This window comes from Anoplophora glabripennis, unplaced genomic scaffold (genome assembly GCF_000390285.2).
Source record: "Anoplophora glabripennis isolate ALB-LARVAE unplaced genomic scaffold, Agla_2.0 scaffold339, whole genome shotgun sequence".
NCBI lineage: Eukaryota > Metazoa > Arthropoda > Insecta > Coleoptera > Cerambycidae > Anoplophora > Anoplophora glabripennis.
The window spans coordinates 483,385-507,629 of record NW_019416451.1 but is presented as its reverse complement, the minus strand read 5'-3'; the positions used below and the strand labels follow the sequence as shown (position 1 = coordinate 507,629).

Here is a 24,245-nt window from a genome sequence, read left to right as displayed (position 1 = left end):
GTTAGTTCCAAGAAAGTTTAATTTTTATAATAATCAAATTTATAATTTCAGTCTCGTATTTTAGTAATGTTATGAATATCAAATGTCATGCACGAATTATCAATTTTATGAAATACTATAAAGTATTTAACATTTGAAAATTAACAGAAAGGTATAAATGTTATTTATTTATTTTCCTAGAAGGTAGTCCTAGTTACAACGAAAACATGACAGACATAAAATACATAAAATACATAAAAAAGTATAATAATATACATACATAAAATATATATAAGGGCATAAATAAACAAAAAGAAAAAAATATACATACCTACCTACCTACCTATAGCAAATGTTTTAAGTTCATCTATTTCAGCTGATTAAGTAAATAATACTAATAAAAAACGTGAAAAAGTCTAATGAACAACTATAGTCTATTGCATTACTGGCAAATATAAGTTTTTGAAAAAATAATCTATAACAGAATATTACATTTTTTGGAATGTCATGATCTGCTTACAGATGCACAAAACCGGTTTAGGAAAAATAAAACAACAACAAGGGCTATATATCAAGCATTGTGTGAAATTACAAGATTACTAAATGAAAATAACAGTACCATGACTGTATGCGTTTGATTCTGAGGATCATGGCATTCTAAATAAAAAGATTCAGGTGTTGCCTCAGAATTGATAAAATCTTACCTGCTCAATCGGAAGCAGTCTGTTGTAGAAACAGATGACACTGGTGCTCTCATAAAGTTAAACGTAATATTAATAGAAAGGGGTGTACCTCAGGGGTCGATATTGGGTCCTTTGTTATTATGTATACTGATGATACATCTATAATAATCGGTAATAAAAATAAGGAATACCTAAAACAAATGGTGACCGCTACATTGAATTCCCTAGGGGACTATTTCTATAAAAATAATTTAAAATTTAAAAAGAAAAGATACAAATAATCAACTGTACATACCTAAAGGAGGATAATGAGATTATACATACTACTGGCAATGACATCATAACATCAATGAATAGCACCTGCTTTTTGGGGGTAAAGATTGATCGCGTTTGAACTGGAAAACCCATATAGACCATGTTGGTCAAAAGATCGCTAAATACTGTTATGCTGTAAAAGTAATAGCTCAAAATATTAATATTTCTGCAGCATTTATAGCATACCATGCATATGTTCAATCTCAAATAAAATTTGGAATTGTCTTCTGGGGAAACTCTAGTGATGCCATCGATTTATTTGTAGTACAAAAGAGATGCATTAGAAATATTCTAAACATGAAACAGACAGATAGCTGTAAACAAATTTTTATTGAAAAAAGAATACTTACCTTAGTGAGCTTATACATATATGAAGTAATTATATTTGTTAAGTGCATTAGTGACTGAAAATATAGTAAAATATAGTTATATTCAAAGGAATGTCCCATATTCATTACTTAAAATTTNAATGCACTATTTTCGTTAAAATAAATCAACCTAACAATGTATAAAAGGAACTTGCAATAAATAGAGGAAAGTATAACAGATATTTAAAGACTGGGAAAAATAATCATTTATGAGTTAGTTCCAAGAAAGTTTAATTTTATGAAATACTATAAAGTATTTAATATTTGAAAAATAATAGAAAGGTTTAAATGTTATTTATTTATTTTCCTAGAATGTAGTCCTAGTTACAACGAAAACATGACAGACATAAAATGCATGAAAAAGTATAGTAATATACATATATAAAATATATATAGCGGCAAAAATAAACAAAAAGCAAAAAAATATACATACCTACCTTCTTATAGGAAATATTTTAAGTTCATCTATTTCAACTGATTAAGTAAATAATACTAATAAAAAAGGTGAAAAAAGTCTAATGAACAACTATAGGCCTATCGCATGACTGTCAAATATAAGCAAGTTTTTGAAAAAATAATCTATAACAGAATATTGCATTTTTTGGAATGTCATGATCTGCTTACGGATGCACAAAACGGGTTTAGGAAAAATAAAACAACAACAGGGGCTATTTATCATGCATTGTGTGAAATTATAAGATTACTAAATGAAAAAAACAGAACCATGACTATGCGTTTGATTCTGTGGATCATGGCATTCTAAATAAAAAGATTCAAATATATGGCATTCGAGGTATTGCCTCAGAATTGATAAAATCTTACCTGCTGAATAGGAAGCAGTCTGTTGTAGAAACAGACGATACTGGTGCTCTCATAAAGTCAAACGTAATATTAATAGAAAGGGGTGTACCTCAGGGGTCGATATTGGGTCCTTTGTTATTATGTATACTGATGATACATCTATAATGATCGGTAATAAAAATAAGGAATACCTAAAACAAATGGTGACCGCTACATTGGATTCCCTAGAGGATTATTTCTATAAAAAATAATTTAGAATTAAAAAAGAAAAAATACAAATAATCAACTGTACATACCTAAAGGAGGATAATGAGATTATACATACTACTGGCAATGACATCATAACATCAATGAATAGCACCTCCTTTTTGGGGGTAAAGATTGATTCGCGTTTGAACTGGAAAACCCATATAGACCATGTTGGTCAAAAGATCGCTAAATACTGTTATGCTCTAAGAGTAATAGCTCATAATATTAATATTTCTGCAGCATTTATAGCATACCATGCATATGTTCAATCTCAAATAAAATATGGAATTGTCTTCCGAGGAAACTCTAGTGATGCTATCGATTTATTTGTATTTGTAAATATTATAAACATGAAACAGACAGATAGCTGTAAACAAATTTTTATTGAAAAAACCTTACCTTACCTTAGTGAGCTTATACATAAATGAAGTAATTATATTTGTTAAATGCATTAGTGACTGAAAATATAGTAAAATATAGTTATATTCAAAGGAATGTCCCATATCCATTTTTTAAAATTTATAACAAATTAACTCTAGGTATAAGAAATTTATCGTGCAAAGATATTAGGGTAAAACTAAATAAAATTCTTTTAGAGAAAGCATATTAAGGAATTATTTGAAGATAATATATATTGATTTATTGTCATTATACTATGTATGTATGTATGTATCAGTGGATTAGTTGTGATATTTTGTGTTTACTTATCAATAATGTTAGTATTGGTGTGCATCTTGTTTTATATTTAATATTACTTATATTTAAATATTTAAGTTTTTACTATTTTTTACTACATATAATTGACGAGTTCTACACCCTAAGGGTATTTTGTAATTCTTATGCAAAGTGAACTAATAAATATTTTACTTACTTACTTACTTACTTACTTACTTACTTACTTACTTACTTACTTACTTTACTTACTTATAGATTGAGTAATTTATAATTTTCAAAAGCTTGTTGAATAAGAAAGCTACTTGATTTTATTACATCTTTTATCAAATAATAGGCACCTGCTCTGGTATAGGAAGCACATATGTAGTTATAATGCATAATGATATTGTGATTAAAATACCACAAATACAGATATAGAGTTGTTTTCGAAATATTTAATTTTACGTTACATCAATTCATTTTGCAATCTCATACAGGAAAAATGTTTGCAGTTCCTATATTGATGAAATACAATAATAGATAGATACAATAAAATGTGAACAAAACTGAAAATTTTAATTTATCAGATACCTACTTTAGCAAGATATTCATTGTTCTATTTGCTGCCAGCAGCGGTTGAAATGAAACGTGGATTATTTTTTGACAATGGTGGGAAAAATTAGTTAAAAGTTTATTATATGTGTACCTATAATAATAATAATTTCCTAGCTATGTAAAATGACGGTTTACGTTAAAAACATTATTTTAAACTTTAATTATTCTGATACACAGTGCGTTTGCTTTAAGGTAGATACAAGGTTGTAAAATCTTGATATTTGAAGATATATGTATTTCTAAATATACTAGAAGAAATTAAGTACCTAGGTTTTGTAAATTAAAAAAACAGAAATAGAACTTTTGACCTAAAAAACTCAAGAAACAAAGATTATGGCTTTGTGTCTACCCTAAAGAAGACACGCTGTATATTTCTGAATATGTAACGTTAATTGCAATAATTGTAAATATTTTTAATCTATAGGCACGTGGTTCTTTTTAAATAAACTTGTGCATTTAGTAGAATGGTCATTTAGTAGGAGGTAATTACCACGTTCTATATTTTTATTGTAATCACGTGCACGTGTGCATACAGGATGACCAGAATCTAATAGGCCCTTCTTCATCATCTTCAGAGAAGAATAGGCCCTACTTCTAGGGTGAAAATAAACTAATTTAGATCAGGTTACCTTAGTACAACAATTTTTTTAAAAGTTAGTGGCCTTAAAAAATGACTTTTAGTCTTTTTAATAATAGTCATAACTTGATTTTTGCCATTTCTTACTAGAACAACATCATAGAAGGTCTTGGTTGTTGAAAATAAAATATAACAATTTTGTGTAAACTATGCTTTCTTTATTTTCTCGTACTATTATCTTTCTTTTAAAAAGGTAAATGAGGTAATTCCAGTCTGTTGAGGAACAACTACAAATAGACAGTATCAACTAAATATATTTAAAACTATTTTGGAGGTTGGTAATACTCAACAGGATACGAAAAAATTTCTCCTGGACATAATATCTAAAATGTGTTATAAGAGAGTTACATTTCTAAAAAAAAAATATATAAAATTATGCACTAGATCATTGGTTATTTTGATACCACATGGATTAATGAAAAATTACCTTATTTGCGTATAGTAATTTTACATTATTGTATTAGACATAAAGGAATTTTTAAGTTGTGTTGATCTTTATTTCAGCGCAAATAGATTTAAAATAAAAGTTTTTAAACTCGTAATAAAATTGACTTGCTTTGAAATATTAATTACAGGGTGTTTCAGTTCTAGTGAGTCAAACTTTAACCACAAATAGAACTCAATAAATAATTCAGAACTACCTTATAAAGAAATGTTTTTAAAATCATATTATTTATGATATCTTTCGTATGCTTATAACAAATTGATGCAAATTTGGTGTAGTGTTAACATTTACACATATGCATAATTTACTGTAAAATTTACAAATTTTTGTAGGTCAGTGGCGTCTTTTACTCCAATGATACAATTCGAAAGGGCTAGTTATGTTCAATTTCTTCAAAATTCTGGTTGGAAATTCAAAAACAATACTAAATAAAATAGTGCATAATCTTCTTCTAATAGAATAAATCGATCATTTTTAGATAATTATTTACTGGCTTTCTAAAGTTACTTAAAATTACAGCTTTTATGTTTGTTGCCATTTCCCTTTTTTTCTCATAAAAAATATATTTTTATATTTATTGAGCAAAATGATCAACTTATGCCGTTTTCCAAACATAAATTAAGTAAGTAATAAATTTTATGTCTGCCTACTTGATCATTTGATAATATTTGTAAATCACGACCATGTAAAATTTAACGAAACTAACTACTGCGGTTATGATTTGAAATAATACTTGAAATTGTTTACAGCCGCTAAAACTGTGAAACTAATTTTTTACACGTTTGCGGTAGGGTGGTTTATTTTAGCAATGACGTACCGTTAGATTTTATGATTAAATTTCTGACACCGGGGTACATATAGTTGGCGGGATTCCCAGACATGACGTCTGCTTCGGCGGGATTTGACCTCTAAAATGTAAAAATATCATTTTTGTTTTCACCAATGTTATAATAACCGCCTTTTATTTAAATATTTCCGTGTACTGTTACGTAAAACATTAATGTTTTCAAAAAGATGTTCTACATACACTGAAGGAAGTATTTCTTAGCCATACCTACGTAAAAATTGAATAAACTTAAAATGTCTGCTATAAAAGGACTCCAGAAAGGTTACTTTGCTGCCATAACTAAAAAATGTGTCAATAAAACGTACTGGCAGTTAAAAATGTTTTTTATTTTTTATTAATAGAATGCTTATTCCCTTCCTCTACCTTATATGTCGATTTCGCTCAGTGTATTCCAAAAAATATACACCTGTCTTAGAAAAAGTGGATTCGATTGAAAATATATGGTTAGTATAATTATGTATAATGTTTAGAACATGTATTTAGTTATAAAACATTTCATTTTTGTTAAATCAATCTTTGCTTCATTACAACTATTTTTTAAACAAATTTAAGTACGCTGTATGTAGTAATGCTTATTTTGTATTTTTTATTTGTGTGCTTTTTTCAGTGCGAAATTTTTGATTGGGCAAAACTGTTTGCATAAAAGTGATCCTTGATGGATTCATTTTGTTTATTTTTTAATTGTTTTCACAGTTGACAAAATTTCCAATAAATAAATAAAAAAATCTAATCCCAAAATGTATGGTCTAGAAGTTATTTAAATACAAATAAGGAGAGAATATATTTCATAGGCTTGTATAAATTACTTTTATGTCGTAAATGTACTGGTCAGTGGGTATAAAAATAATAAGAGCAATTTTAAAAATTAGATTGTCCTCGATTTAAAGTATACCATTCAGGTTAACAAGCACCAGAAAAATCTAAACTTTTATACTACAATCTGTATCTTATTCAAACTACAACAGATGAAAGATATAGTCTAAGAATATTGAATACTACCAGAGGCATTTCGATATCTCCTATAAACATAAGTTATGTAAAAGTTATTGTTTTGTCAAGATTATTTGGTATTTTAACAGTATATTCAAATACAGTTGTCAAAATGAGTTAAACAATATTAATTAGTTTTAGGTGTTCTATTATCACCTACACTTGTTTCGATGCAGATGAGTTTATGACAAGAAAATGATTTCTCAAAAATTGGATAATCTAAATTTTGTTCACGTAGAAGATTTGCACTGTTTTGCTTAAAGGAACCTAACCTTTCATATTTACAGTATTACAACTTTAATAATAGTTTCTAATCGGGTAACTGGTTATTTTCTCTTTGAGACCGAGAATGTGTTTTATTTTCAAAACTAGAACTAATAGTATGACATGAAACCATATGATACCATGTTTTTGCGACAGACAATTTTTTCACACATTTTTTGTAAAAAAAAACAAATCAGTATCAAATCAGTAATAAACCGATACAAATTAAGTTAAAAACTTATCGCTGTGTGAGTTGTTATACTTTTGTGGTATGTTTCTTACATAAATGATTACAAATTTGAATCAGAAGTTAAAACATATTTTTGATTACCTATATCAAATTATTCACTATGTCCAGTATTTTCAGTTCAGGCTATAACCTCAGGAGGCTGTTTCTTTTGTCATTTTAATCCCAAAAGTCTACGTAACACTGCTTGTTTTCGTGATATTTCTGAAAATATCCATCTTAAGACAAATGTATTAGAAAATTCAACTAAGTAAATAATTATTATTAAATGGTATAAAAAGATGTTACCAATGGCGGAGGTGCTAGAGGGCATTGATAAAACCTTAAATTAATAAATTCATCAAAAGATCAAATTGTTTTACCGATTTTCTCTTAAGAAACTATCCTGTTTCTTAATATCGAAGGTAATTCAGTTTTGCTACAATTATAGTGTTGGAATGTCTAGGTATATGTTACAGAATAGAAACCAATAATTGCAAAATTACTAACTAGGATGGAGCATCTAGGTTAATGAATAAAATACGTTACAACATTTTTAACACCTCAAGTATGCAATCTACAAAAAAATTACCAATAAGATTCAGTGAGATCAAGGACCCAGAGCATTTACTAGAGAATTATACTTTCATTCTTTAGTTAAAATGTATCTCTTTGCATTACTGTAAGTTCAAGGTTAGTTCGCAGTATTTTTAAATGTTAACTATTGTTGAATATGAATTACCGATAGCAGGCAGGTTAATATGTTATTTTAACTTTCGTACAAAATAAATAAACTGTTATGCCCAAAATGTTTATGTTATAATTAAATACAAAACAATGACTTACAATGACCAAAAAAGAATTATTTTGTGAACGTAAATTCCTTGAAAGGACTTTGCAATGTAATTACCACTTAGATGTGTGAATTTTACTCAAAATCTTTTGAACTCATTCCAAAAATGTGTCTATTACAATTCTTATATATTATAAATAAGGCTGTGATAGAACTCGTGTGATTTATTGTATTATAAACAAATTGCTGAAATATTATACGTACGATTACTTAAATAAAAAGAATCTTAAAATATCACATACGCTATAAAATACCTAATGACAGAACTTTTTGCTTTACGAAAATAAAATACACCTAAGTATTTCAACTCCCAGCTATTTTCCAATAAAATTTAAATTTATTGTTTATCTATAGAACAAGTATATTTTTAATTTTACGCGATCGTTTTTTATTTCTGTTTGGTAGGCTAGATTTAAGTGATTTGTGACGAAAATCATTTATGTATTACGTTTGAGAGATATTTCAGTAGTTGTTCCTATCCGGGAACTTTGTAATCAACTACCTACAATGATAATGAAAATAGATCAGAAATTTTCCAGAAAACTGTGTAGTCAATACAAATGTTTTTTAATGAAAAGACTGTTAAATGTTTGCACAAAAGTGATTAAGTTATGATTTATGCCAAGTAGTCCCAACTTAAATGTGTATTTGATATTTCAATGAAAATAATTATAGACTGTACATGTAATTAATATACTGTATATTAATCAGTGTATCTGTGTAACTCAAGTTTGAAACTGACTACTCAAATGAAAAAACTTATTTTGTTCTGTCCTATGAATCAGACTCTTGCCATCTTATGTATTTGGACATTCCAAAAACCAAATCAACTACAGGAAATGTATTATCCCCAAGATTTGTTTTAAATTGTGAAGAACTGTCCCTAAAATACTAAATTTAGTAGGTTTCTTCTTGGCACAGTCCTACAAACAAGACGACGCATTATCTCCTTAAGGCTCATTGCATATTTTGAGTATTGATTGATTCAATCAACCCTAACAACTCTTCAGCTTCGGGGAACACAAAAAATCGTCCCTAAGAACTAAAAATCATCTAAAATTCTACATCTGGCTTATTCAAGTCACAACTTCAAACCACAAAATTAAAACATAACTAATATCCTGGACATACATACGAAGACATAGTCGCTCTATCCCCTACTTTCAGGAGCTCCATGCTGAAGTAAGTCAATACTGTGATTTTTAGTTACTTTTTTCTCCTATTCCTCTCTTTTATCTTCGAACGGTCTACGAAGGATTCGTTTTTTCTTCTTTTACCTTTCAAGTACATATGTCCTTTTTGCTTTTAATGGTCTGCGGTCATTCTCCAATCGCGTTTCTTGGCGGAAATTTCAATACAAGATGTTAGATGTATAGATGTCAAAATACGTTTGGTTCAAGACATCGTTTTCAAATAAAAGATAAATTTCTTTGAATAGTTAAGTTTCACTATCTTTCTAAATAATGAGGCTTTCCAGGTTATACTCCTTTTGATGACTTACTGTTTCATATTTATTGTTATAATTTCATATTTATTTATTTCTACATCAGAATAAAAAATATTAGTAATTTTATTGCATACTTTAATAACTTTTTAGTAATTACATCATTTATTATCTACAGATTTTTATTTTCTGCTACTTGAAAAATTTAGGATGTTATTTTTTATAAATTTTTCAATAATACATTTTCGTATTCTTAAGTGTATTTACATGAGAAAATAGCATTATATGTTAATTCTACCATAAGCTAAAAAAGAAAGAAACCATTACAGAGTTTTTTATTTATTTTACTTTTGTATTAAATGTACATTCGTCTTGTACTATCAACTTGTATAATAAAAGATGGCAATACCCTCAGTGAGTTGAGAGTAAAAGTGAAAATAATTCGAGAACTCTATTAGAAACCAATAAAATATCTTTTATAAAAGTTTATATTTTAAAGTTCCCGCACTTAAGAAATAGTTCTCGGCGCAACCGTTTGGAGCGCTGCTTATGTTTAATTTTTACCAGATTACCAAGTTAACAATCTATAGTATTCTGTTATCTGTGCATTTGACTCTGTCAATTTGAAATTTGAGAACGAAAATTCAAAGTTTTTCGCAAAGTTAACGTCTTATGGACAATTTCTAGTTACACAAAACTAATTTTATAAAACTCCCCTCTTCCTGTGACCCTCCTGGCTCAAAAGATTATTTCTTTAAAAATGTTCCTTTTCACTGTAGCATCCAATTAAATATTATCGTTAAATATTATATCGTTAGTAAATAAAATTTATAGATTTATTGAAAAATAAATGCGTATAACGTATAGATACTGATACTGATATGTGTTTACTTTCAATTTGGTCTGAATTAAAATTGAAAGTTACCCTTCGATTTCGCTTAAATTACGTAACGCCCTCTTTTTAATTAATTTGACACATGTTAAATAGTTTAATAGTTTATTTTTGAGGATATGTGGAGGTGCAAACGTCAGCAAAATTAAAAATACCTGGTCGTTCACATTCATTTTTTTTAATTCACTAACAGAACATACTGCCAAGAAATATATAAATTCAATGAAGTGTAGAACAAAAAGAAAACCTGGGTGCAATAATCCACATGTCGCTGAATATAATAATAATAGAATAAAATCATGCGGCAAATCCGTGACATGTGTAAAATATTGCGGTGAAGACATATTTAACTAGACTAATGTAGCAGAGTTAAACAACTGGGGTCCCTCTCTAGTTGCAATCTAATCGTTTCATTTATAGAAGGTGCTGCAACAGGAAGCTTAAAATTGGAACAAACTAGTTATATTTAAGTTATATACGCGGTAATTCACTTAAAGATGCTCACCATGGAAATTTTTTAAAAGAGAAGAGCTATGAAGTAATCTTGTTAATGATGCCTTTAGTTCCTTTGTAAAATTGCGTTAAAATTAAATAATTTTTTCATTTTTAAAATAATTTTGTAACTATAAATAATGGAAATTCTAAATTTTCAAATATTACTTACAAAAAAAAGATATAAGGTTATGTCAATTTATGTTGAAAATTAAAAATTATCTTGTAGCTTGGAAACGATAAAATGATGAAAGATGTCACTCTGTACATACTTCCAGCCCATACCCCTAGAATTGCAACTCTGAAAACCACCAAAAACGCTACAGCCACAATCTGCACACTCTTATCAACACCCTACGAAGTCATTGTCCCAAATTTTCGTTTCTTTTTGTCTTTGAATAACGTACAGGGTGATTCAGAAATGGTGAGCAAAAATGAAACCTCGTATTCTTTGGTGAAGTTTAAGGGGACTCTTTCCTATATTTTTTTTATCTAGAACGCTTCGTTAAAAAGATACACGGTGTTAAACTTGAAAAAATATTTTTAATTTTTAAATAATTAAGAAACACGTAAGTGAAATAATTTGAAATTGAGCACATGTATTTATGTAAACATTGTCCAAAATCTGAGGGCATTTCCTAAAATTTACATGCTCCAGTGGCGGAGATACAAGGTATCGGTGGCATATTTTTCTAAATAAAATAGTACGCCACTGCTTTATGGTAACAACCATGATATTTTCGGATTCGTCTTTCAATTTTATAGAAATTACTACTCTCTTATGTTTTTTGAAAAAAGTCTGATTTTTGAGTAAAACTTAAATACCCAACTGAAAACACTGACTTAAATGACATGACAAGCACTAATCATTCGGTTATTTATTCGAATAAAGAAATTAATATTAGTCATCATTTTAATAATTTTATTTGAATAAATGCTCAAAAATACCTCCATTTCCACGAACACAGGCCCAACATCTTTTTAGTAACGAAAATGTAATTTGTTCGAAATTTATTGCTGCTTGAATATGATAAAAAGCATTATTTAATCTTTCTTCTAATTGCTCAGAATGTCAAAGTAGTAATCGCAGCCTACTATGTAATTTTAAAAAGCATTATATTCGAATATCGAAGTGTGTTCTCAGTTCGTTTTTTAAGTTTTACACGAAAATCTGACTTTTTTCGAAAATCATAAGAGAGTAGTAATTTGTAGAAAATTGAAAGGCGAATCCGAAAATATTATGGTTGTTACCGTAAAGCAGTGACGTACTATTTTATTTAGAAAAATATGCCACCGATACCCTGTATTCACGCCACTAGAAAATATAAATTTAAAAAAAGCCCTCAGGTTTTGGACAATATTTACATAAATACATAGGTATGCCCAATTTCAAATTATTTCGCTTACTAGTTTTTAAATTATTTAAAAAAATTACAAATATTTTTTGACGTTTAACACCCTGTATCTTTTTAACGAAGCCTCCTAGATAAAAACTTTACAGGAAAGACTATCCATAAAATTCACCAAAGAATGCGAGGTTTAATTTTTTATCACCATTTGTGATCATTTGCTGCATCTAAAAAAATAGCTTTAACACAAGTTCACTTAAACGTGAACAGTCTTATAAAAATAGCCAAAATGTGACGGTTCACCCTTTTTCTCCCCTGTTACAGTGAAATACTTGGACTACTTGTATTCGCTGCAGTAAGCTCTAATCTACACACCGACATCAAAATCACTCCGATCGAATCACCCCTGCGCCCAGCACTCGCGATGGACCATTTGTTACGTTTTGAAAGTTTATATATTTTCCACAGAAACATTTTATTAAGACATATTTAGACATTATTTGAGATTCATATTTTACTCCGAAAATTTTTCTCCTTCTCTTTGGTTCATTGTTAATTGTTCACCCTGTATGTCATGAATATACATATAATAAGCTTTCTTGGCCATTTGTTAAGGAATCAGACTTGATACTAAATAACTGCTACGGAAACTTCCTTAATTTAATAATACAATATCACGGTAACGAAAATATCAATCAATCAATTATTATTATTATTATTAGTTTTTTACAAAGATATAACTTTACCTTCAAATTGGACTCAATTAAGTAGTCATTGAGGTAGGATGTGTTTCTGGATCATTAGTTTCTATAACGCTTTAATTGAGAATTATTTTTTGGAACCACTCATAGAAGGACAAAAGCATCTAGTACGCTGCTACGTAAAATGTTCAATGTTCAGACTGCGGAACATAAATTACATGGCTATTAAAAACGATATTTAGTTGCCATTTGGTCATGCAATGTAAACCAAGCATGGTATAATTGTAATTGGTTAGTCATCGGCAAATCTATTTTCTTGTCCGGGAATTTTTTGGATCACTGGTTTGTTATTTTTTAAGCAGTGCAGTGGGAGGCTAATGCGTATTTATTTAATCTACTTAAATTTTGGTTCTTAACTTCCTTACTTTCGCAAAATATGTGCCAAGAACGTTTAAAACTGGAATAAAGATAAATACGCTAATTTATTGAATATGTACAGTTGCCAGGTATATTTATTTATCGAGATTTGGTTTTACTCAATGGATGTATTATACTGGTGCCAAGAAGCCATTTATACGAACCTTATAGTAACCCTGTAATACATGTAGTGAGTAAGCAGTTTTCAAAACTTCTCTTGAGTTCCTCAAGCTTTCGATATTGTCCAGGAAATAACTAGAATAATAAAAAAAGAAGTAAATTTACTGCTACTACTAACTAAAAGAGATAAATATGCCTGCGTAGCAAAAATTAACTGTAACTTGTTTTATGACTTACCGTTGTAAACGCCATAATAGTACTACTGTTTATTTATAACAATCTTTGACACGTTATTAAAGGATAGATCAAGTGATATGTTAATATTTTTTTCTAAATAAATCGGTTGTACAAAGTTACGGAATTCGAATTATGCACTTCAAAATTTATATTAATCACCAACTGCTTTACTCGGTTTGATAGTTGAGAAATTGCAAATACGTTTGTTGGAAAAGGACTTTGATTTATTCGTAAAGAACTATATTGATCAACTATATGTATATTTATTCAATTAAAACAAGTAATCCTATAGTTGTATAGTTTACACTTCAAGAAACTGGACGCTGAATTCCTTTTGGAAAAATAATGGTTTAATTCATATAACTCTTTTCGCATTTCGTTGCTTTTTCGAGATGCCAGGTGAAGTCGTTGCCATGAAGAAATTTTCTCTTAATTATTTTCCATTGGCCTGTAGATAACATGTCAACTTCCTTCATATACGAATAAATATCAACTGCGTCTTAAGAAAAACTTGCAAGCCATTTTACTTCCAATAGCTGTGGCGTCGAAGCGGTTTGCTTGAGGGGTATAGCTGATGGAGAAATACGTTAAATGGACGATACAGAAAAAGATGTATTAGTTTTTTTTCAAGAAATCCTCATTCGTCACAGAAAACGACATAAGTAAATTAAAAAATATTCATATGAAAAATTTTGTTATCAATGAAATTATTAATAGTTTTACGAATTTAATTAATTAATTTAAAAAAATGGAAATTACTCATATTTTAAGTTTAAGATTATAAAGACACAATGTTTTAATTTTAATATTCGTCAAAGTTTAAGAAATAATAGAAAAAATCATATTCAGAATTTAGAAATCATTTAGCAATTTTAGTTTCCTCATATTTTTAAAAATTTACAGTTTTATTATTCTAATCAACTTTTCATAAATTTGCTGAACCATTTTACAGCAACGAACAGCTGTTTAAAGACAGAAAGCAAACATTAAAATTAACACATTTGTAAGTACAATGACATAATTTAATAACTAAACAAAATATTATAGGGAATCCTGAAATGACCCGTCATGTTCTTCTATGTACCAGTCTAGGAAAAAATTACTGTGGTAAACAAAATTCCAATACCCTGTTGAACAAACATGGCGGATGCTTAACAGGTCCTAATAAATGATTTTTGGATTATCATCACTCTATTCATCTACATTCTCTATCTACCAAATGCTTGTCGTCAATTGCAATTTAAACTATACTGAGCATACATTATGCCAAAAGTTAATAAAGTTGTTTTGACATCTTGTGACAATTTAAAATTTGTATTATCAATTAAACTGAATCCATGGTAACATAATTTTTTTTATTTTTTTTCTATGTTTCTAACATAATTTCCTTCAATTATACCATACAAATTACTCGTATCCACGCTAATGCTAATGGACATAAAATTTGTGTACAAACTTTGACATCTTTAGTGGATTGAAAGATAATTATGAAAAACATCCTGTAACTACCACCACATTTTTTTTTAAATCTAAAATCGGGGCACCCTGTTTGATCGTAATAATAATTTTATGTCTCAATTAACTTAATAAAAATAATAATAATGAACATATTTGATATTTTAGAAAGAATATTTGGAAATATATAATTTACTTACAATTAGTTACTTAAATAGTTATAATTTTTCAACTAAACTTTTTTATATGTTTTATGTATTCGTGTAAATTTTGCCTAATCGTGGGTATATTCAGGTAAACAGTTTATGTAATACGTCGATAATAATTACATAGTGCTAAACAACATTCAATTAACATAAATTGGTTTTCAAGAAAAATACAATACCAATGGTGTTTTGGAAATACCCAGATTACAATCAACGAGAATCTCATTATGAAATCACTTAGATGGGTTCAAAATTAGAATTAGACCCAATGTTCTAATAACATTTCCTAGAACTTATACTCATTTTTTCCAAATTGTATACATTGTTTACTTGATAACTCACATAATTTTATGATTTTATTTGAGTTAACATATGCGTACTCAACACTTTTCGATTTAGCAGTGGCAGAAGTTATTCTTAGGAGAGCGTATTTATAAATGTTGTGGTGAAGAAAGACACCCATAAAACTGATAGACATATATTTAGGTTATCCCTAGTCGAGCAGTCTGAATCTAGTCGATTTTATGTAAACGCTAAAAATATGTTTCTTAATTTATCGGAACGGGATTTCACCATCATTTCACATAAATAATAAATAAATATACTAAAGCTAGACTCATACATTTTACCACTAGATGTCTGGTAATTATCAGGAACGGCAATTCAGTCCTGCACGAAAGACTAATATAACTAAGGAAAATAAATAAACGAATGAATTTTTATATAAATTATATTGGTTTTATGTTTAGGTAGGGGATAGAATACCTACATACGTATTTTCATCGTTACAATTAATATTTGAAAATGTTACACAGACAGCTTAAATTTTCTGAAAAATGTAATCAAATACTATTTTAATTCAATTTTAATCGTCTATTCATTACTTACTTATCGCTTCACTTTATTTTTAGTTGATAATATATTCTACTCTATTTTTAAAATTCTAAAGGAAAAATATTAAAAAACAATGGAAAGATTAAAAAATTTGTTAATGGATCGATTTGATGTGAATTTGAGTTATATTTTATTTATTTAATTTTAATTTTTTGTTTCAGGGACAGGTACCTTTGGGAGGGTACTACTATGCAAAAACAAAGAAACAGACCAATATGGAGCCATGAAGATACTTTGTTTGGCAGATGTTATAAGACTAAAACAAGTGGAGCATGTAAAAAATGAAAAACACATACTAGAAGAAATTAGACATCCCTTCATTGTTAATTTGTAAGTATAAAGGGCACCATTACTAGTATATTATTTGTAAAAGTAATAATTTAATCGTTTATTACAGTGCTAACCAAATAGTTTTTGAAAATATTGAAATCATATTTTTCTACGCATTTTTGTGGCATAAGTTGTGTACCTAGTGTCTGGCGCGTAGAAATTTTTGTGGCTTACCACGATACTAAATTTTACGATTGTTGGCTTGTCTACTCATTTTTTTATTTTCACAGGTGGAACAGTCTTAAAATAAATTATTTAGCGGAATTGTGTTACGTACGCACTGCACACAATATTTAGGTTACCCACTTTCTTATTTTGCTCTGGACGAAACTAAATATATTTAAATAAAGTTTAATATTTTTATTTTATTCATGAGAGAAACCGGATGAAAAGTGTACGCGTATCTAAGTTTCTCTTAAAAATAGTAGAAAAAAAAATAAATAGGAACAAATTTTTATCGGAATTCTATGATTGGCGAAGTTTCTTGTTTGTTGGTAATAATTTATTGATGAGATATATGAACTAAATAATATAATTTGAAATGGAAAGTATGGCACCAAATAATGCTCTGTTAATCAATGAAATATCTTATATAAGAAGTTCAACAGCTGATTTTATATAATATTACTTTAAATAGTATAATAATAGTTTTATGGTATGAAATAATATATTTTGTTGAATTATTTGTAATACATATATTTTTAATTTTAAATCAATGCATTATTTAGATAATATAAAAATATTATCTATTAGGATCTTGTATTATGCCCAATATCTTCAACCATTTTCAGGTGATTCTTTAGATTATTTCAATGATAAAGTTGCTTATACTCTAAACTTAAATTATTTCCAAAAATTTTTGACGTACATCAGTAAAACTTAAATTTAAGTAATAAAATAGGTTATAAAAGTTTTTTAATTTTATACAATATTCTCAAACAGTGATGATAGAAAATATATCTAAATCGAAAATATATCTAAAACTGTTTCTTTCACCAACAGAAGTTTTAAAATTTTCTAGAGGATAGCAAAGGGTATCTCTGCGACATTGAATTCTCTTGACTTTTAATGAGTAAGTACCTGCATTATATATCAAACTGAATTTACACCTAAACATTTTTTTCTTGTAAAACCAACAAATTTAGAACTATTTTTAAATTATTCAATTGCGTGTAGTAAATTCACCTTAGAATTTGTTAATTAAACGATTAAAAACCAAGCAGATCTGCTGTCCAGATCTTGTACCGAGTTAATTAGTAAAATATTGTGCTTACATTTCGTTATATCCACTATATATTATGTTTAATCTATCTTTGAGAATGTCAATCTTTCCATCTCTATGGAAGAGAGCTAGTGTATGCCCAATTTTAAAGTTGAGAGACTCTACCGATGTAGCGAACTATCGTCCTATTACCATCTTAAATAACTAAAGTTTTCGAGATTCCACTATACGGGGTGATTCAGAACTTATCCAAATAAAAAATTCTGGATGTTCAGGGACCCTTACAAATACAATTTTGTAAAGAAAAAATCAAAAAGCACATTAAAAATATACTTCTGCCCGGCACTGGAAACTGGTCCACTGTAAAACCTGACCTCGCACAATGCGACCGGCATGGCGGTGTGATAAGAACGGACAAAAACTTTCGCAAGGAAATTATATCGGCAAATTCAAATGCTTTTGCCTTTATTAATTATTAATAAAATTAATTTGTATTTTTAAATAATAAAATCATTTGACATACCCGATGTTACAACAATTGTTCAAAATTTTATCCACTAACGTGTAAACACATTTGAGTCCGTCTTACTCACTTTCTACGAACTAACACAAATGATGTCTTGCTTGACCATAACACAAATGCTTCACCATAATACAAATGTTGTCTTGCTTCACCATAAATTAAAACGATATCCATCAACTCTGAGTTGCTATACACGCAAACCATTTTTGACACTAACTACTAAAAAACTGTTGCAAACATTACAGATAACAGGTAAAAACTACCGCAACGACGGATTTCAGTAGTCACATGGCTCTCCACGCGTATTGCGAATGACGCTAGAGACTACAGTTGTCCAGCTATGTAGTGGTTGAATGTACTATAACTTCAATAATTTTTTACTCGGAAACTATAAGGATTTTACAAAAATTTGTTTACGTTATTAACTCCATTTCTCATGCCGCATCTATTCCCAAATTTTTTTGGATAAGTTGTGAATCACCCAGTATAATCGTATATACTTTCCTGTAAAGAAAACTTACTTTCAATAAATCGACATGGCTTTATGTCCCATAGATCCACTACTTCTAATCTTGTATGTTTTACAAAATTTCTCTCAGATATTTTTTCTCTAAGGCTTTCGACAAGATACTTCATTCGATTTTGCTACAAAAACTTAAAATATTCTGTTTTATTGACGAACTGCTTACGTTTTTTCGTTCAAATCTTTATAGTATGTTCCATTTAATACAACAACATTACAATTACAATTATATTCCATTTAATGGTTTCTAATATAAGACATATATACATAGATAGATACATCGAGGATTCCCCAGGGTTCAAACCTGGGTCGGCTAACACCTTAAAAATATATTTTTTGTTAGATCTAAGCTGAATGCTGCTTAGTTTGGCATCTATATTAAGACTGTTACGTTGACAATATTAAATCTATTCAGAGAATGCTTCTGAAATATGTATCTTTCATTTAGATGTGATGGAATTTATCCGGCATGAGATATTGATAATATATTAAAAACTAGGTCTAATATTCAGTTCTTAGAAAAAAGAAGACTTGTATGTTCTGTCAGATTTCTTTACTACCTATTACATAATTTGACTGTCTTTATATTCTTTCTCAGCTTAATTTCTTGGTATTGTCTTTTCGAAGTCAGTTGAACATGTAAAAAAATGCCTGGCAATAAAATTTAATGACTTTCATAGGCGTCCCTAAAGGTTAAAAATTATAATAAGTTGTTATAATGTGTAGAAAATTTCTATTATATGTTCATTTGGCCAACAACATATTTTAAATATTTATGACAAACAATTTTATTATATTGATGGTAAATTTCGTTTCAAAGGGTCTCCAAAATGCCATGTTGTAATAATATTATTCCTCCCTTTCGTAATTGTAATATCAATGATTAATAGAAGGTGCCTATAAAAAATTAAAATTACCTGAATCGCCCCAAATTCCGCATTGTTGCACTGCACTGCTGGGCAATTTGTCAACACTTGTCAACAGCTGAGATTTATTTCGTTTGCCCGCGCTCGCATTCTTCAACTGGGCGTATACATTTCTACCACCACCACGTTTAGTTCGACCAGACGTGTATATGGGTATAGTTAAATAAATATGGGAACAAGTTTTTCAAATATTTCAATGCCGAGTTGCTGAGTCAGCGACCGAACCTGGTACATACTGTCAACGTCTAGGTTTTTCAATTGATATCGGAAAGACTATACCTCGTTTGTCAATCAGATCTAATGCAATATTTTACTGCCAATTTGCTAGTACTAACCCAGAATCACCTGTACATAATAACATTTAATTTAAATTTATTATCTGATATGTTTGATACAAATGTTTCAACGTTACAATAGCTGCTAAAGACTGCCTACAATCTGCGCTTATAACTTTTTATATTTTATTTTTTTAAGTACGTTTTTTGCAGTCTCTTTATATTATTGCACTTACTTTTTTTAGATAATATGTGTTTAACTTTTTTAATTTTTACTTGTATGTATTATTTCTGTAATGTCCTACAATTGGGTTTGTTCCTATTAGATTAATAAACTACTACTACTACTACTGCAACTACCTAGACTTACAAATCATGCAAAAGCCTATAATTATATGTATAGGTTTCTTATTAATTTCTAGTATCTATTGATTTCAACGAAAATTATTAATTACCATACACTCGTTTAATATTATCTAATGTTATATCTCAGACCTACTCACAGACGCTCTTTGTGTTAATTATAGATTGCCAAAACGTTACCCGCTACCACTGACAAAAGTACACATTAAATATTATAAGCTTATTTTCGTTGCTCTAATATTGGACGCTACCGAATGCAAGCAACAGAAATAAATAAGATATTTGATGTTTTACATAGATACACACAAAAATAAATTATTTTAGTATTGTACAAACACATTTCAAACAATACGTTATATCAATGAGGACCTTTGCCAAAAAGCTGTCCTCAATCAACGTCTCTAAAAGTGAACCGTAGCTTTTCAAACCACCTGTGTGAGCATCTGTCGTGAAACAAGGCTGATTTATAAACAAGTACAGAATATATAGAAGTAATAACAAACACTGATTCGACCTTATGATCGGCCTACAACCGCTGGATTGAGTAATTTGACACAGTTTTGCATGTAATGAGACTGAAGGGGGTTAGCAACCTAATAAAACCGTAAAGATATGAGTTTATATCGAGCTTTACAAATAAACTATGGTCGACAATTAACACGTGAAATAAAAGTGTAGACCAGCCAAGGAAAATATATAGTCTTGAAATGATTGTGTGCGTAAGGCGAAGAAAAATCTATTCCTTACTTTTATCGTATTTTAAAATAGTAGTGGGATTATTTATAAAAATTGTTATTTTAAAAGAATAACGTCAAATTTCAGGATAAAAGCTGTTTCAGTTTATTTGATTTGTGTTTAACCTGCATTCTAGCTGGATATAAAATGTAACATGTTTAGAATCTTCACCAAAATTCAGAGAAAACGACTTTAGCACTTTAGAAGTATAATTGATATGTAAAACTTTGAGCACAGTACAATTTTTATAGCACATATATTTCTGCCATGAAAAAAGTATTTGAATGAATTTAAAGTGTGTCAAATGGTATATTTACACAAAAGTAATAAATACTTTATAACAGTCTGTTTTCCTTTAAAATATTTTGCGCGTTGTGTTATTTGTTATGTGTTATTTCCTCAAATAATTTATTAAGCAAACAAGTCAGTTATCAAAAAATAATTTTATTATCTAGGTATACCAGCTTCAAGTAGAAAACGACATTATTTATGTTGGTCTGAATTTTGCAGTAGGTCACAAATCTCATAAAAATAATAATTTATGATATAACTAATTTTATTTTATGGACAGGATGTTTTTCAAAGAAGCCAATATGTGGGCAATCTTTACCTGTAACTTTTAGCACCACATTTTTTTAATAATACTTTTATGGTCTCTAAACCGTAAGTATCGATAAAGAATATTTGAGTGTAATGTTATGTAATAAAATAAAACAGTTTTACAGTTAAAAAAAGGTACACTGTTACAGTAGTCTAATAAAAAAAGATAATTTAATTTGGTAATGGCGAATATGGTTTGTATTATCCAAAAATCTTTAGACAATTATTAATACTATGATTAACAAAAGTGATAAAACGTTAAGTGTACAAATTCTTAATAAAAAATCGAAACATACCAGTCACCATTCACTTTCTATATTTTTTGTAGCATTCAAAAGTATGCAGAACTTATTTTTATTATTAATATAAGAATTTACGAAGGTTGATTCTTAGCACACCTAGGCACTCAATATAAAAAAATCATAATGCTTCACTACCTATACCTAACTGTTAATAACTGTTAAAAAATGAAATAAAGAACTCGGTACCTTTTTTCAAATTGCCTCTTCTAAAATACAGCATAAATTCAGAAGAAAAGGCTTTAAGCGGTCCCTCAAAATTTATTGGCGTAAATAAATGGAGGTATATTTACGTATAAAATAAATATCTATCTATCGTATTTTTTATATTTAAATATAGTCCACTTGCTTCCGTGTTCCTGTGTCTAAAAAATATGAAAGTACGTAGTATGTAGATAACTTTTCGCAGGAAAACTAATATTTATTTAATTTTACGTAAGTGGTTGGCGTACGTGACGTCCTCTGCAGTGATCCTCAGTTCTATCTCAGTTAAGTCGAATTCCAGAAAATATTGTTCGCCAAAGGTTAAAGATTTAAATAGACTTTATTAATAAAGGAAGTGGTTTTTATGTCTTAAAAGTATAGCAATAAGCGTGACAGAACCGTTTAGATTTTCCTGGGTTTGATATTACGAACATTATTATTTGCCACTGAATTTTTTTAACTTGTGGCGAATTTAATTGAGGCAGAAATCACGAAGGTGATTACTGATTAATAATGTTAGGTATAAAAAACGTGAATGTAATTATGTTCTTCGATTAAAACTGTTTTGTGGGACATTTGATGAAGTCAACCTTAAAAGTACCTACGCTATTAACAATAAGAAATATTGCACTGAAAATAATTGAAATGATGATTTCAAGGAAGAAACCATTGAAGCAGATAATGATTTATTAAGTTTAATGATTTTTATGTACCAAATCTTCGAATTAGATTTCTTTTTGATTATATCTTACAAGTTCGGGACTACATGGATGCGAACAGTATTAACTAACCACTCAATGGGTTGATATAACACTGAAGACTGAAAATATAACGTTTCTCAACTAAATCTGTATGAATAAGTATAATATGTTAAATGTTAAAAATTTATAAAATCACATAAAAGTAAATAAAATACAATTTTAATTAAGTGCCAATAAGTTGTAGCGTTGGATGCATAACTTGCGAAAGCGTTGAAATTAGACATTGAAAAACCAAGTAAAATTAAAGAAAATGCTTTTTTAATCAGCTTTATATGATTTATTCGAAACATTATGTGTGTAAGTGACGTAAATATAAAAACTAAACATCAAAACAAAACCAAACAAAAAAGATTTAAAAATAATTAATGTTATGAAACAACTAAACCTACATACTTTTAGTAAAAAATATATAGTTTTAGTAAATTTAGTACAAGAAGAATATATGCAAAATACATTTTTTCATTATTCCTAACTTATCTACCGCAAAACAGACAATACTCGTACTACAACTGTAAAAAATGCAAATAATACGATATAAAAATATGTTCTTTGGGTTAATTTGAGATCAACTAAAAATGTAAAAATGTATATATTAAAGTGTATGTTTGTAACAACAAAATATAGTAAATGTGGATTTTTTTTAAGTATTCATTTATGTTTATGTTTTTTATCTGGGCTGTTTTTTTTTTGTTAAGTGCTTTTGAACAAAAAGTTATGTGTGCCTACAAGAAAATACAGTTATTGCACGATGAAGTACCACAATTAATTGAATTATTCGAAAAATTCGACTACCTGGGAAATATTGAGGAAGATACTTGGTATGTCACAGAATTAATTTGTAAGCGATTTCTGAAGAAGCGTATTAAAAAATATACCTACCTCTGCTGTATTAAGCTATAATTAAGCTTATTTCTGAACTTACTTCCTTAGCATAATTTAGGAACATTTTTAAAATTAATTTGAAGTGTAGCTGAGCATCTTTATAGTATAGCGTAAAATTAAACTTTAACAGAGTAAAACCCTTTAAATTGTCAGTTAAAGCTTAATACTTTGGGATTCATTTTTGTAATATTTATTTCGATGTTGTCTAGAGAGAATTAGGTTTTGAAAATAATGTTTTGTAGCTAATAATATTGAAACGGACAGCTGTCTTTTTGATTAGTGACATATACAGAGTATATTAATAATGGGGCAGAGCTTAATGGCAGGTTGCCGACATCAAAACAGAGCGATTAAGCCAAACACTCCTTATCCGAATGTTACTACTTTTCGATGAACAGGATGTTAAAATTTAAATATTTTTTGAAATATCTTCAGCCACATCAGTGACTTACTAGTTTATTTGCATAAG

At 28.6% G+C, this 24,245-nt stretch overlaps 1 protein-coding gene across 1 annotated transcript in view; it reads left to right on the top strand.

Annotated features, from left to right (window-relative positions):
• Positions 1-24,245, top strand: part of LOC108908120 (protein kinase DC2) — an 86,029-nt gene that overhangs the window by 39,757 nt on the left and 22,027 nt on the right. The window contains exon 2 of the mRNA XM_018712043.1: positions 16,295-16,463. Within this exon, the coding sequence (XP_018567559.1) occupies positions 16,295-16,463 (169 nt within the window). The remainder of the gene's footprint in view (positions 1-16,294; positions 16,464-24,245) is intronic.